We start from the raw sequence: 15,572 nt of genomic DNA, 5'->3' as shown, positions 1-15,572 counted from the left end.
TTTCCTCCCCCTCCTGGGAGCTTCAAAGGGTTTCTGCAGCCAGCCCCCCCCCCGCTTGACCCGCCTCCCCTCCCGCTTCGTCTCGCTTCCTTCTTTCTTTCTGAAAAGGCAGGTTGCTGCCTGCGCTGGGCCTGCCCCGCAGACAGCCTGACCCAGCCATTTTCACAGCTCCGCTTAAACCTCTTCGCGGCAGGGCATGCGATAATCGTACAAAGGCGGACAGGGCTTCTCCTTCTGTTTCGGCAACCCACACAAGCCCACGCAGCAGTAGCAGCAGGAGCAGGAGCGCTGATCGCTCGCAGCCTTCAAGGAAGCGCAGCCTCCAAGCTGGCTCACCGGCTCTTCTGCTGCCGCTCTGCATGGGCAGAAGCTGGCTCAGGGGAGCCCAGGTGGGAACAGGCTGGAGGAGGAGGAAGCATCCGGGGGGAGGAAGGTCCCACCTCCCTGGCTGTGCCTGAACGCGGCTCCTTCTGGAGCCCCCTCTCCTCACACTCAGACCTGCTCCTTCTTTCCCATCTGGTCCAAATGCCCCTGGGCTGGTTCAGACCCCCTCCTTGCTTACACTTAAAAATGTGCCACCTCTGTTCTCTGTTCACCTGGGGGCTGTTGGGGGGGGTGTGAAAGAAGGGGACAACTGCAAAGACCAACGAGAGCAGCCAAGATTGGCAAAAGGCAAGAGATGCAGCGTTACCTAGTGGTTAGAGTGGCATCCCAGGACCTGGGAGAGATGAGGGCTCAACCCCCCACTTGTCCAGGAGGCTCTTGAGTTGTGACTTGGGCAGTTGCTGCCTCTTCGCTTGACCTCACAGGAGGGCAAAGGAGCGGGGGAAGAGGATTACCGTGTTGTCCGAGAGGGGAGGCAGCACGATGATCTTCTCCAGGGTGTTCATGACCACCCTCCAGAGATCCTTCAGCACCCGCTTCAGCACCGTCTTCTCACAGACGTCCGCAAAGAGCGTCAGGCTGCAGGGGGAGAGCAGAGGGTTAGGCTCAAGCAAGAGGACCTCAGCAGGACAAAGGGACCCCTGACTTTTCCCTGGTGGCCACAAGTGCCTGGCCAGAACCAAAGGTCCATCCAGCCTGTGTTTGGTCTTCTACAGCCGACTCCCTTGGCTGGACACGACCAGCAGCTGTGGCCATGCCTCGAGGTCTGGCCAGGCCAACTGCTACTGCTGCTTCCAGCTCTTAGGGAAGCTTTTGTAACTCACTCTGGGCCGCTTTAAAAGTCCTTCCAAGAAAGGGTGGGGGATTCTTCCGCAGAAGCAGCCCCCTCCATTTCCCAGCCCTGGGCTCAAGCTGAGGTTGCTCTTCATAGACGGCCCCCAAGAGGCCTGCGCAAACCCTCTAAATCTGGTGCGGATCCGCCTGGTGCCCTTACTTTCCATCCAGGAAGTCCATCAAGGGCCTGAGGACGTTGTCTGCGTCTTGGGCCACCACATTCGGAGGGGCGTTCCCCGGCCCTTTCACCTGGCAGAGGATATCCGACATCTGCTTGACGCAATCGTCGATCCGTGCCTGGAAACTAGAGGCAAGAAGGGACAAGATCACTCTGGGCGCGGCACTTACGGGCACCTCCCTCCCTTGCAGGCTGATGCCACCTGCTTGTGGGCAAAGTCTGCCTGTGCACGAAGGAAAACAGGGCGAGCCCCCAAAGCGCAGCGCTCAGCAGCCCCCTAACATGAGCCTGGCCCACCTCACCTGGGGCAGCTCACGGGTCGGGGGATTTATGCTCCCAGAAATTCAAGCTCTCCCCTCTTCCCCCCCTGCACTTCTCAGAAGGAGGGAGATAGGAAGGATACGTGGTTATCCTTGGACGGAAGCCAGGCCAGGATGCCTCTCTCTCTCCTTCCCACTGTGCTGGCAGAGCAAGGGAATGCAGGAGAAGCAGTGGAGGCGGAAAGGGAAAGTCCCCAGAGTTTAAAATGCCTCCCATATTTGGTTGCCAGCGGAGGAGACAGGCATTCACTACTAGAAGGAAATAGTTCAGGGCCTAAGAGATGGGCTTGTGTGTCCCAAATCCAAGCAAGGGATTTACCCTACCCTTAAAATTTTTGGCTGGGCCCCTAGAACTTGTGATCAGTTTCAGTTCTGTATTCCAGAGGAGGAGCCCGACTTTGCCTTGTCAATATTGAGGAGAGCTCACCGGAATGCCCTTATCTCCCAGCCCTGACTAAGGCTTGTGTGCTGATAGCAGAGCTGCACCAGAGAGAGCGAGCACTTTCTCTCCCTTAATGCAGCTGCCGCTTGCTAAAGCCGCCATATCGCCCTCTGAATGTTAAGAGAGAAATTGCACTCAATCAATGAGCCGGCAAGCAAAATCTGGCACCGATAGGATCCCAAGAATATGAACTCGCGGCAGATTTCACAGTTCAGAGACTATTTCACTTTGAGCCAGGCGAGAAGTGCGTAAACGTTGCTCGGTTCTTCGGTTGCTTTCGTGCGTGAGGATTTGAGGATTAACAAAAGGGAAAGGAGCAAACTCCAGGCCTCTTTTTCCATCTCGTGAGGCAGACACAGAAGGAAGGCCATCTCCCTCCGCAACCCCTGGGCTGCTGGCACCCACCTGTTACCAAACACAGCACTGAGCTCATCCAGCACGTTGTTCAGCTTCACCTGCAGCTCCTTGAGAGAGTCGCTGGCTTCTGGATCCAGCTGTGGGCAGGAGGAAGGAAGGGAAGTGAGAAGCGTCAAGAGCATCCGTGCCCACTGCCTCCATTCGGACACAGAGTTCTAGATCAATGGCTAGGAGGGTGCGCCTGCCTGTTTGCACTAGGCTGGTGCTAGGAACTAGGAGCAAGCAACTCTGCTGCAGCGCCTAGTGTCTCCAAAAGTTTCCCACTTCTAACAACATCTGTCTCGCATCAGAAAGCCCAGCCTGGCAAAGGCCGCAGCAAGCGAAAGACCATCCGCGAGGCCACGTCTCTCTGTCCCCCAGCAACTGCGGAGTTGAGGACAGTCCAGACCTGCCAAGCCAAGCCAGCAAGACTCTCTTGGCGCCAACCTGTGTGGCAAACACAAGACTTAGGTCCCAACTCAGGGCTACACACATTCACGGGAAAATCGAGAGGGGACAGAAAGGGGAAGGCACCCCCAGATCCAACAGCAATGGGTGGAAGCCCATCAAGAAGGCAGCAGAGAGGAGACGCTGCCTCTCTCTGCTCCCTTTCATGTTACAAACACACCAAAATCCACTCAGCCATCCTGCCAGAGCCCTTGGCAAGAGAGATTCCTTAGCTACCTGTAGGCATTGCTGGTTTCTGGGCTCTGGGCCAACGACTGCCATGGAAAACAATCACCTTTTCAAGCTGGTTTGGAGTGTCTCTCTCAACAGATGTGCTCAGTTCTTTCCCAGCGATTATCATTTTAAGTACACTTGTTCTGCCTTTCCATTATATTCCAGGCAGGGTGGGGACAGAGACAGGAGCCCATCTGCGGAGACAGTGCGTTGCAGCAACAAAAGGGACCCCCAATAGTTCATCCCTGGCCTCTGCCTATTGCACCCCTGAGAGATGCCTGCCCACAAAAACTTCTATTTTTTATGGTTTCCTCCATATAACAATTACTGCTGAATATTACAATCAAACCATACCTTCTTTTCCTCATCTTATTCTCAATGTAACTTTTACTATTGAATTTACTCCAAACCTGCTAGCAATTTAACCTGCTTATGATAGTTCTTCGTCTAATCTGCGAACCATTTGCAATCAGCCTTGAATAGTGTTTCATCCTAGTCTCTGATTCTGCCTCCCTAAGCGACAATGTGGGTTTGCTCTTGTTTTCAGAGTGTTTGCGAGAGCCTAAGGCTTCTGAAGTCGAGGCCTCCAGAGCCACGGAGTAAAAGCCCTGGGTGTGAAGGGCGGCTCTCCAACAGCCTGCCTGTCTCCCGCTGCAAAGGAGGGCAGAGCTGCTGGATTCCGAACGGAGGGGGAGACGGACAAGGGGTTGCCATGGCAATGAGGCGGTGGCCAAACTGTGTCTCCGTGGACCATAGTGGGAAGGAGGAGGATGCTTTTCGGGGCTCAGAGCTCTCAGATAAGACCCTGGGAGGGAGAGCGTTCCTTGCCCCCCAAGAAAAAGGGAAGCTGATTTCTGGTCACCTTTGCCTGAGCCCACGAGAGCATTGGACTTGCTTGGACAAATTTCAAAGCAGAGTTTAGTAGAATAATAATAATTTAATAATTGTTGCTATTTTGGCCACAATTATTGCATTCAACAGCCACCTCACCCAATGCTTTAATCCTATATTCACACTTTATTTCCGCTTGCAGTCATTATAACCTGATGTGTTTTCCCCCACAACTGAAACGCTTTCACTGCTTTCCTGCCAATGTACTTTGGATAAATTTTGCAAATGGGTTTCAGCCCCTGGTCAGACGACACCACAACCCTCTCGCCTACTGGGGAAAATTAAGGACCTTCAATCAGCAGCCATTAGAGAGCTTAATGTCACAGAGCCCCAAGATCACACACAAGCGAATGCCCTGTTGATGCTGGGGCTTTGGAGACTTCTCACCTGCCCTGGAACGGGAGTGCATCTCAGGACGGGGTCAGGTGGGAGCCCCACGCCTCCCTCCCCTCCTCCTCGTCCCAGTTGGCGTAGGAAATTGGGCTGTGACCCTGCGGCAGAAGGCAAACTCTCCCTTTCCCCGGGGGGAGGAGGAGGAGGAGGAGGAAGCACGCATTGCTGGCTGCTTAAAAAAGCCTCTCAGGATTCAACCAGCTGAAGCTGGTGTGTGTCGTGCCTTATTAAGGGAGCCGGTCTCATTACTGTGTGAGCGCCGAGGGAACGGCAGGCCCCCTGGCATGAGTCACGCTGCCCAGGAACAGGCAGGCACTGGGCAAGCGCAGCAAAGAGCGAGATTCCCTCCCTCCCGGCTCCAGCATCTTTCTTCCTACTCCACAGGTCTAGCCCATAGCAAGATGCAGGTGGGCAGCCAGGGAGATCATCTCTCTCTCTTTTACTTAATAACATAACATTAAATATCTCTCAACTCAGCCAGCTTCAGCCCCGCTGGCTAAAGTCAGGGAGGATGAACATCAGCTCTGCTTTAGGCTGGTCTCCACTCCCCACCTGCTCTTACACTGCTGGGGATGTGGTGGTTGTGGGATGACGTGGCTGTGCGAATGAAACACATCTAACACTAAACCATGGCTTGCCTAGCCAAAGTGCGGCTTCTCTGAATGTCCAAACCCAGCCCACCACAATAACCGTGGTTTAGTTTCTGGTAACAAACCAAGATGTGATGCTGTGGTTTGTAAAGGGCTCACGAACCATGTTTTAACTATGGTTTTATGTTATGTCTGAAACCAAGTGTCTTAACCGACTATGGTTTGCCCATCCCACGCTGGGCATGTGCTAAGCAACAGAGTCTGGAGGCAAGGGCAGCTGGGAAACAAAGGCGGCTCTGAAAAGAAGTCCTGGCTTCTCTGCTCGACTGAAAGACAACCTGTGGCCTGTTGAACAAACCATGGTTAAACTATGTGCTTATTGCATCCATTGTAAATAATACTATTTATTGATGGCTCTTACACCTTAACATGGTCCAGTGTTCATTCGGCAGGAACACAAGAGAGAGCAAGGACTGATCCACACTTACCTTTTGCCTGGCATTTCCCAGGCATGAGTCTGCACTTTAAAACCCTGATTGCTTTTTATTTCGTCCTGGAGCATTCCTCGTGAAAACCTGCTCTTTAAAGATGAAACGCAAGAAGGGGCAACCGGGTGCTTATGTGCACTGCTGTTTGCTCCAACTCAGCAGTAAAGAGCGGGTTTTCATGGGGAAACCTCTGGAGCAGGCATAGGCAAACTCGGCCCTCAGGATGTTTTGGGACTACAACTTCCATCATCCTTGACCACTGGTCCTGTTAGCGAGGGATGATGGGAGTTGTAGTCCCAAAACATCTGGAGGGCTGAGTTTGCCTATGGCTGCTCTGGAGCAAGAAAAAAAAGTGCTCAGACATAAAACTTTAAAATGCAGACGGTGCCTGAAAAGTGTGGAGGAAAGGAAAATGTGGATAAGCTCAGAAACAGACAGGCAGGCAGGCAGACGGCCCAGTCCCCGCCCTCCATTCTCCTGTCCACCCACCCCCTGCAAAAAACTGGGAAATGCCTGATGGAGGTCCATGGATGCTGGACCAATTGGGCCATTGGTCTGATCCAGCAGGCTATTCCCATGTTCCCCCAGTCTCAACTGCATGGAGACTCACAGCGAAAGGGTCAACACACTCACAGACAACAAGCTAGATAAGGTCATCAATGACTATGACTACACTAATTCCTGGAAGGCAAGTTCCTGTAAGTGCAGGATTTGCTTTCATTTGGCAAGCCTTCCCGCTGCAGAAGACCTAGAGAAAAAGGAGCAGGTGACTCATGGGAAACTCTAGATAAGCTGGGAAGGGGAAAGGCTTCGGAGAGGGTGAAGCTCTGCACTAAAAGGAGCAGCAAATGTTTCTAGCTATTTGTTCAGCTGACTAAATCCAAAAGCGGGAGAGCTACGTTATCTCAGTGGCCGACACTCGCTAGCCAGGCTGAGGAACAGCATTCAGAGTCCCTGCACGGCACACAGACAAAGGCAAGAGGGACTGAGAATCTGCACAGAGCAGAACTCGGAATGGAGGCTCCAAGGGGAAACCGCTTAAGGCGCTTCAGGGACGCCAAGGCCTCTTCCTAGCAGCAGTGCTGGAGACCAAAGTTGGCCAGAGGGAGCAAGAGAGACCCCACGGATGGCAACACTTTGCCCAAGGCGGCCTCTGTCATCACTTCCCATTCCATGCTTTTTCCTAAGGATCTTTTGCACAGCTCTGAGCTGCTTCTTGACATGCTGCCAGGGAGAAGCCACCCCATGCCACGTGCCACCATGGAGTTCACTGCCACGTGCAGAGCCTACATCTATTCAGGATCTAGGGCAGAGCTTTCCAAACTTTCCATGTTGGTGACACACTTTTTAGACAGGCATCATTTCATGACACAGTAATTCAGTTTTACAAGTAAACCGGAGGTTGAACTAACCCCTCTCCAGCCCCAGGAGGAGCGCGGGGAGCATTCACACCACACACCTACATTCTGCAGCCGACACACTAGCGTGTCGCGACACACAGTCTAGAAAGCTCTGATCTAGGAAGTCACAGCTAAGGAGGAAGTGTCTTAAGGCCAAGAGTAAGCAATACGGATTCTAACAGCCTTAGGATTCCTCGGTTCAGGATTCTGATTCTGATTCTGTTCCTGATTCTGATCCTTTTCCTTTTCCTGTTCCTGATTCTGTTCCTGATTCTCATCCTGATTCTGAGTCTCATCCTGATTTTGATTTTGATCCTGGTCCTTCTCCTTCTCCTTCTCCTTCTCTTCCACATTCTCAGTCTTGGAAAGCAAGGGAAAGACAGAGACAGACAGGCAAAGGTTAGACCAAGCATTCTCACAGCGTTGCAGAAAATCTCACAGCTTGAATCAGTGATGGAGGGGGGAAATCCTGCCTCCAGTTAAGGACAACAGGTGTTTAAGGCTTGGAAGGCATCAGGCAACACAGCTGTATCCACACAGGCCCAGCAAGTATCCAGAATAATGAGAAAGGGCACACACAGTCTGTTCAGCTGCAAAGGATGACCCAAAGCCAATGGTAGCAGCTGGAAGAAGCACATTTTCAAACCAGACTCATTCAGCAAAGTCTTTACACATTTCCATCTCAGCTTTCAGCAACCCAGCTTCACTCAAGTTGGCCACCACATGGCGAACCGATGGTCTGAATGTTTCAGGCCATTTCACATCCATACGAAGCCTTTAGAAACTCAAGAGTTAGGAAACGTGTTCAACGAAGGCCGTGACCTCATCTTCCCTTCCTTCTCTGACTATGACAGGAGTAGCCAACATGTCTGTCCATCTCTCCCCCCCTTCTGACTGTTAGCCTTCTGGCTGGGCCTGGTGGGAATTACAGTTCACCCCTTTGGCTCTTGGTGGTGCAGGAGGCAATCAGTGGCAGGCCTGCTAGCTACCCGTTTCCCCAGCCACAAAATCCAATCCCCGACCAGCTGGCGAGGCAGTGCTGAGCCCCACGCTCCAAAGGGCTCCTCCGAGCTCTTACCTCCTTGGCCCCCATGGCTTCAAACATCTTCTCCAGCTGCACCCTCAGCTGCTGGATGTTGTTCATCAGAATGCAGGGCTGAGAAGGAGGAGAGAACGCCAAAGACAGGTTACTGGTGAGACAGACAAATGCTAAGGCCACCGACTCTCTCTGCGCAAAGCCTTCAGGGCCACATACAGGTGAGAAGGCCAGAAATGGATGGAGGAAGACATTTCTCCCTTAGGCAGGAAGTGAGTTCTGCAAATTCAGTAGCCCAGCCAGCAGGAAGTGAACTGATCTCTCTCTCTCCGCCGGTTTCCGAGAAGCTGGAAGACCAACTGGCAGAGAGTCTTGGACTGAGAAACAAGTGAAATGGCTGGAGTGCCATACCCACCCCCACCGCAGGACCTGATGCCCTCCCATCACTATCAGGAGTTGGAGAGAGGGAGGGGAGGGTCAAGGGGAACATTTTGTCAAGGCAGAAAGAGCACTAGCTCCCGGGGAACCAATGAACGAACAAGCACAACGTTCGGGGACGGGAAGCGCCTCTCATTTTGTGACCCTTCTGTGAGCTAAGGCTGAGCAACTTTCCACTCCTAAGCAGCAGAAAAGGGTTACGAGGCATGTCCTGCCTTGAGAACCAGGCTGCAAAAAGTGCACTCCAAGAACGCCCGTCGGTCTACAGACAACAATTTTAATATTTAAATGCCGCCCACCTGACTGGGTTGCCACAGCCACTCTGGGTGGCTTCTGGCAATACACACACACACACACACACACACACACACACACACACACATATATATACACACACACAGTAAACAAATCCTGCAAATTAAGCAAGGGCCCCTGCATGCTGGCTCCACACTAAGTTGGTATCAGAGCCATCTGTGCAACGAGGTCTTGGGAGGGCAGCTATCTGTCCAAAGGCGCCTGGCCTTGAGGATATGGCTAAGAAGAGAGGGGTAAGTCTTCTCCCCATTTGTCCTCTGCGATCCCCACCCCAACCAGGCAGAAGGACTCACCACTTTCTCCTTAGAGCAGTAGGCCTGGAAACTCCGGGAGACGATGTCTGCGTACTGCATCAGCACCTTCCCGATGGTCTGCAAGGAGACCAGAAACGTTACTGAGTGGCACAAGAGAAACATTTAATGGTTTGTCACAACTGAATTTCATCTAGTTAAGTCGCCCTGAGGTTTCGTTTTGGCAACAAGCCACTAATAAATGCTGCTGTTGACTGTGATGATAATTGCACCCCTTTCCCCCCGAAGCTCCTAGAGATCCTGTGGGAGGAGAGGCATCACCTTGGCAAAGCGCCGCATGTAGCAGGCCAGGATGGCCGGGTCGGGGCATTCCAGCTTCTTGATGATTTCAAAACTCTGGTTGAGCTGGGTGAAGACATCCACCACCGAGCAGGAGAAGAGAGCATGCTCAGATGTCTGCTGGAACTGAATGCAAACAAAGAAACATGCAGTGTGAAGAAATACCGGGATAGCTCAGTTGGTACAGCATGAGAATCTTAATTTCAGGGTCATAGGTTCCAGTGTCAATGCAGGGCAAAAGATTCCTGCACTGCAGGGGGTTGGGACTCGAGGACCCTCGGGGTCTCTTCCAACTCCACGATTCTGTGATTCTACCTGGTGCCTTTGAGTTCATGCAAGCCTTTTACCATGTGAATTTTAATCTGCGTTAGCATTTTAACTTTTTGTATGTTTTGTAATTTTTTTCTGGGTTTTCTTGTTTTACGTTTTGGTAAACTGCTTTGAGGTTTTGCTTTGTTTTTACAATCAAGCAGTGTATATACATTATGAAATAAATGAATAAAACAAATAGTTGCTCACTTACTGAATTGATGTAACACTTTTCTGTTTTCAACCAAGCTTTCCACAATCCTGAAGGATACCCGTTGGCTTCCTTATTTATTAAGTTTATACACGGCAGGGCAGCAAACTCACAAGCCATACAACAATTCAAACATTGGACGACAGCACTGCTGCCCAATAATCCAATAACAGCCTCATTATATCAATGCCAAATTATAATACAATTCCTAATAACAATCATTCAAATACCAAATTATACAATTTAGGTGCCCTCCCCCCATGCTAGAATTGATGGTTTGATGATTTACTTTATTTCTGTGCTCCAAAACCTTACCCCATCCTTCTTATCTCTCTCCAGAGCTCCATGCAAAAATTCCAGGGACACGTCTTCATTCTCATCCAGCCACTGCATCACAAACTGCTCAAACCACCTGCGTTGGGGAGGGAAGGAAGGAAGACCACGGCATTTGAGGGGTTTGCAAAGCCCTTCCCCACCAGCCGGCCGCTCTGGGGCCAAACTTGGCCAAAACAGCCCCCCAGCATTGGAAGGAGACAGAATATTCACAGGCCCTTGCCCCCTCTCTTTCCCCCTCCCTCCTTCATTTCATGTCCTCTGCCTTGTAGCACTGCAAACTGCAGGGAAGGAAATTACAGGGATTTGCATGACTTCCAGTGAATGAAGGGAGAATCCTGCTCTTGACTAAACACCCAAGGAAGGGGGCAGGGACCCAAGGTCTGGATGTGGCCCCTTGGGCTGTGGGCGTTCTGAGTGTGCCTCACATGTCCCAGGTATTTCTGAAACACTGTCTGCACGTCTTCTTTGCCACAGCCAAGGCTATCACAGCATCCCCAGAGGCCCACAATCGATGTAAGAGATGGGATATTGGGAAAGTGACAGAGCTGCAGATTGCAGAAAGTTATGGCGAGGCAGACAAAAGACCAGTTGGGGGGAAATTGGTCTCCATTTATGTCTCCATTTATACCCTAATAAGAGCTGATGCAGCGAGAGGTCTCTCTCCCGAGGCAGAATCTCTTTCAGAGAAAGAAGGACAGCTTGCCATTATTCCGTCCAAGTGTGGAGAACAGAGTGACTGGCCTTCGGGTTGCTGCTTCACTCGTTTTACCTAAATGCTGGATGATTGAATCGTTCTGTTTAGGTGCATGTCAACTAGATGGCTTCTCTCCCAAGCTTGTGTTTGTGTGTCTTCTTGCGGCAGATGACACTGCTCTGGTAAGCAGTCGAGGGAAGGCACAGCCCCCCCCCCCGCCTGCCCAGACCCAAAATCACCCTAAACTCTGTTCACACGGGCTGGATCGCCCTGGGCTGCTCCTCACCCCTCCCAGTCCAGGCACTGCATTTCAGGATCGGTTCTTTGTCAACCGGGACTGCCTGAAGTTCAGACAGCAGCCAGGGCAGAGGCATCTTCAGGCCCCGGAGGCAGAACAAGCCACGGAAGAGGCCAGGAGAACAGAAACACCCGCCTGGCGCTGCGAGGCTGCTGTCTGCCTGCTTGTGAGCCCACCTCTGTCTAGAAACGCGGCTGAAACACAAGGTGCTTGCAAACAAGGGAAGGGGAGTCAACAAAGCAGCACATTGTGCGATCTTCGCAGCCGATTATGGCCCTCTCCAAACCCGCAGCTGAGTTTATACAAACGGCGCTAATTATGGGGTGCTTAAATTTGCAAAGAAAGTGAGAGACACTACGGAGGGAGCGAGAGCAAAGCCCAGAGCATGCTGGGAAGCCTGAAATAACCCTTCACACTTCAGAATAGAAAGGCACAGCCTACCCGATGCTGGGAATTGTAATTGGCATGGTGTTAAAAAGCTGGCATCGGCCCATCCACACCGCAGCCAGCAAGTTTCCAGCAAGTTGCAAGCGCCACAAAGCTCTGTTTGAATGCACACACGGCAGGGTATTTTGCAGTTGAGACATTTCACAAGAATCTGAGAAATTTGATTGCACACAAAAGTAGTCCAGGAATTAGGCACCCCACATTGGGGCTACGAGACACTCATGCCCCCAAAATTCTGAGGCACAACGAAGTTTCCTACTAAGACCTTCTATGCACCCCTTTAACATGTGCTGATGGCAGTAGTAACCCTATGTTTCCAGAGCGCCAGAATATGGTACCTGTGACTCCCCCCTCGCCCTCACTCAGGAGGGCAGCCTTGTCAAAACACATTGCCCATCTTTGTCTAGCAAGGACACTCAAGCAATGACGTTTTCAGGACTGGGACTGGGAGCAGAGCCTGCTCTGGCAGAACTATTTTGCCCACAGGGCAAAGATGCTTGTGCAGTTCCTGGGAAGTACTTGAGTCGTGATTAGGACCCAGAACCAGCAGCCCTCAAACAATGCAAGAGTCCCATCCGGAGTGGACAGGAACAGCCACGTCAGGCCAGCAGGGGGCTGGAGACTCCCATGGCAGAGGCAGCTGGAAACCTCCAGACAGAGAGCTGGGAGAGGCCAGGGAGTCTTCATGGAGGAACGCAAGGCCTGCCAGAGGGTAAGAAGGAAGGCGGGGGAATCTCTGGCACCTTGGGAAAAAGCGTAAGCATCTTAAGAGTTGCTCAAGCGCTGTGATCATAGAGCCATGGATTGGCAGACCTGGAAGGGACACCCAAGGAACATCTAGGCAAACCCACAGCAATGCAGGAATCACAGTGAAGAATCCCTGACAGGTGGCCATCCCACCTCTGTTTGGAAACCGCCAATGAAAGAGAGCCCATCACCTTCTGAGGGAGTCTGTTCCACCGCTGAACAGCTCTCACCACCAGAAATTTCTTCCTGATGTTTAGTTGGAATCTCTTCTTGGAACTTGAGGCCATTGGTCCATGTCCTCCCCTCTGGAGAAGCAGAAAACAAGGCTGCTCCATCTTCCAGGAGGCAGCCCTTGAGATACTGGAAGATGGCTCTCGTTTCACCTCTCATTCTTCTCTTCCCACTCCCTCCACCGTTCCTGCTAAGGCTAGGGAGGCCTCTGCTGAGCCAGAAGATTATCAGGGGCTGGTGCCACCTGCTAAGGCAGTCAAGAGCAAGGCCAGCCTTTCTCGGCAGCGCTGAACACTCCCTGCGGTGCCGAGGAAAGGAATGCGCAGCTGCAAGTGCTGGGAGGAAGGCTCTGACGTCCCACAGGCAAAGCGAGTTCTCTGCCTGTTTGAACACGGAGGCTGGAAGGAAGGGAAGCGAAACCGGGCGCTCTTGCCCAACACCTTCCCCCTACTCTTTGAACCAACTGGAGTCTGCCAGCAGTGGGCAACAACGCCATCACATGTTATTTTTCCATCTCTTGCCCACGCAGAGCCCCGCTTCCAACAGTGATGAGGCTCCGGTTTGCCTTAAGTTGTTTGCTGACATTTGGAGAGAAAGCCAAAGCAGGGAAGTGTTAATATCGTCCAAATTTGATGGCGATGCAGATTATTAGGAAAGCAAGTGACTCAGCAAACGCACATCATCAAACCCGGGATCCTGCCAGGACTGCCACCAAGAGGCAAGGCAAGGCAGGGCGTTGGAAGAGGCAGGAGGTGTCTGGCAACAGCCCCTGGGCTGAAATATGAGCCTGGCCCAGCGGCAGAGAAGTGCCATGGCAACAGTCCAGAGGGCAGCCAAGATCACACTGGCTCTCAGTGCGCCCTCTGCTTAGTAACGCTTAGCATTTAGATCCGTTCTCCATCCGCAGATGGCAGGTGGCTGACTAACAGCCCAATTCGCCGCACAGCCAAGGCAAAGCAGGTGACTTGGGCCAATTTAGAGCCAGGTTCCTTGCCATCCAACCACTCGGTGGGTGCCGCCTTCTCCTGGCTTTCTCGGTGGGGAGGCCTAGGCAAGTCTGGTGCCCAGGGAGACAGCTCAGAAATGCGGGTTTGTTATCCTCCTGAAAGCGACTGAATCATCCATGGCGCTCGGCTCAGAGTCGGGGCTGTGTGTGGTGGAAGCCGGCAGCGGAGATTCTCATGTGGGCTAGAAACAGGAAGCATGGAATTGGCTTGGGGAAGGGGGTAATTAGCCCTTAATAATGAGCAGGACGGAACGCGCGCCATCTCTTCTACGTGACCCGAACACTCTGCCTTTCACAGCTCAGAAACACAAAGGCACAGCGTGGCTGCCGATCCTGGCGTCTGATTCACACTCCGGAACACTTCCTTCTTCACACTGTTTTGCAGGACCAGGACCAGGGAGCCAATGCCTGGCTGCACCCAAGAGGTCCAGAGCCTGCCGGGATTCTGCTGAGAGGCTATTGCTGGTGGCTGTGAGGGCTCCAAAGGCAGTTTCCACAAGACCAGAAAGGTCTGGAACCACAGTTAACCAGGCAGCATATCACACGCGACAGCCTTCTTTTGTTCAGGACAAGGCCAGGAAGGTGGAGCCCAGAAGGAAGCCTTGCTCCAGCCCACGAGAGACTCAGGAGGTACTTTGGACCCCAATCAGGTCCAGGTTCTGCTCTAATCCACAGCCTGAAACTTCGCAGCTCCAGGAGCAATTCAGCCTCAGAATCAGATGCCAAGAGACCCTGTGGCATTTAATTTCTGGAGCTTTGCCAAGAAGTGCTGGCAGACATCCAACAAGGATGCTACCTGAGCAAACTTCCTCCTGCTTTTGCAATCTCCCTCCCCTTTCTATGGCCCAGGATGGCACACAAGGAACGACAAGGCTGCATGCATCAGCCCTGCTTCTGACACTGCTAGCGCCCGGGGGGCAGGTCTCTCCCCCTTTGCAAACATGAAGGGCTGCAGTTCAATGGCAGAGCACATGCGCTGCATGAACAAGGACCCAGGCTCCAGGCTGAGGAGCTCCAGGCACGGCTGGGATGGACTCCAGCCAGAAAGCCTGGGCAGCTGCTGCCAGTCAGAATCAACATCACTAAGCTAGATGGACCAAGGGTCTGATCTGGCCTTGTTTAAGCAGGACTGGGGAACCTTTTTGAGCGGTGCAAAAGGAAGTCTGGATGAGCCCTTGGAGAAAAGTGGGAGGGGCTGGCAAGGGCCTTTGTGGCTCCCCCCTCAAGAGAGAAACTGGGGAGAACAGAACTGCAAGTCACTCTCTTCAGACCCCACCGGGAATACTGCGCTCAGTTCTGGGCACCACAGTTTAAGCAGGATGCTGACAAGCTGGAAGGTCTGCAGAGGAGAGCGACCAAGACCATCAAGGGTCCGGAAACCAAGCCTGATGAGGAACGGTTGAAGGAGTTGGGTATGTTTAGCCTGGAAAAGAGGAGACTGAGAGGAGATATGAGAGCCGTCTTCAAATATCTCACGGGCTGCCACATGGAGGAGGGAGGATGCTTGTTTTCTCCTGCCCTGGAGGGCAGGACTTAAACCCATGGCTTCAAGTTACAAGAAAGGAGATTCCGACTAAACATCAGGAAGAAGAGCTGCTCGACAGGGGAACGGACTCCCTCCTTTCTTGGAGGTTTTAAAGCAGAGTTTGGATGGCCATTGGGTAGGGATTCTTTAGCTGAGATTCCTGCACTGCAGGGGTTGGACTAGATGACCCTTGGGTCCCTCCCAATTCTATGATTCCATTACTCTACGTCAGCTCTTCCTCTGTGGGGCCAGAGGCAACATCTGGTGCCAGAGCTGCCCCCTCAGCCTTCAGGAGAGGGGCTAAGCAAGGACAGATAGCTCCGGCTTGTCCTACCAGCTCAGAGCCCTCTGGCAGCAGACTGCCAGCCTTTGGAACTTCTTTTGTGATGCTG

At 52.5% G+C, this 15,572-nt stretch overlaps 1 protein-coding gene across 9 annotated transcripts in view; it reads right to left on the bottom strand.

Moving 5' to 3' along the window:
* Positions 1–15,572, bottom strand: part of UNC13B (unc-13 homolog B) — a 179,745-nt gene that overhangs the window by 11,201 nt on the left and 152,972 nt on the right. For 5 of the 9 annotated variants that reach the window (XM_081212557.1, XM_081212561.1, XM_081212559.1 and 2 more), the window contains 8 exons: positions 10,212–10,308; positions 9,359–9,502; positions 9,080–9,157; positions 8,076–8,153; positions 7,178–7,357; positions 2,564–2,652; positions 1,379–1,522; positions 840–963 (listed from right to left, as the gene is read on the bottom strand). In XM_081212557.1, coding sequence (XP_081068683.1) covers positions 840–963; positions 1,379–1,522; positions 2,564–2,652; positions 7,178–7,357; positions 8,076–8,153; positions 9,080–9,157; positions 9,359–9,502; positions 10,212–10,308 — 934 coding nt within the window. The remainder of the gene's footprint in view (positions 1–839; positions 964–1,378; positions 1,523–2,563; positions 2,653–7,177; positions 7,358–8,075; positions 8,154–9,079; positions 9,158–9,358; positions 9,503–10,211; positions 10,309–15,572) is intronic. The other 4 variants (XM_081212563.1, XM_081212566.1, XM_081212558.1 and 1 more) reach the window with 1 other exon arrangement.

Source organism: Podarcis bocagei (assembly GCF_964188305.1).
Source record: "Podarcis bocagei genome assembly, chromosome: 11".
NCBI classification, from domain to species: domain Eukaryota; kingdom Metazoa; phylum Chordata; class Lepidosauria; order Squamata; family Lacertidae; genus Podarcis; species Podarcis bocagei.
Note: the sequence above shows the minus strand (reverse complement) of the source record. Positions and strands in the feature narration are given on the sequence as shown.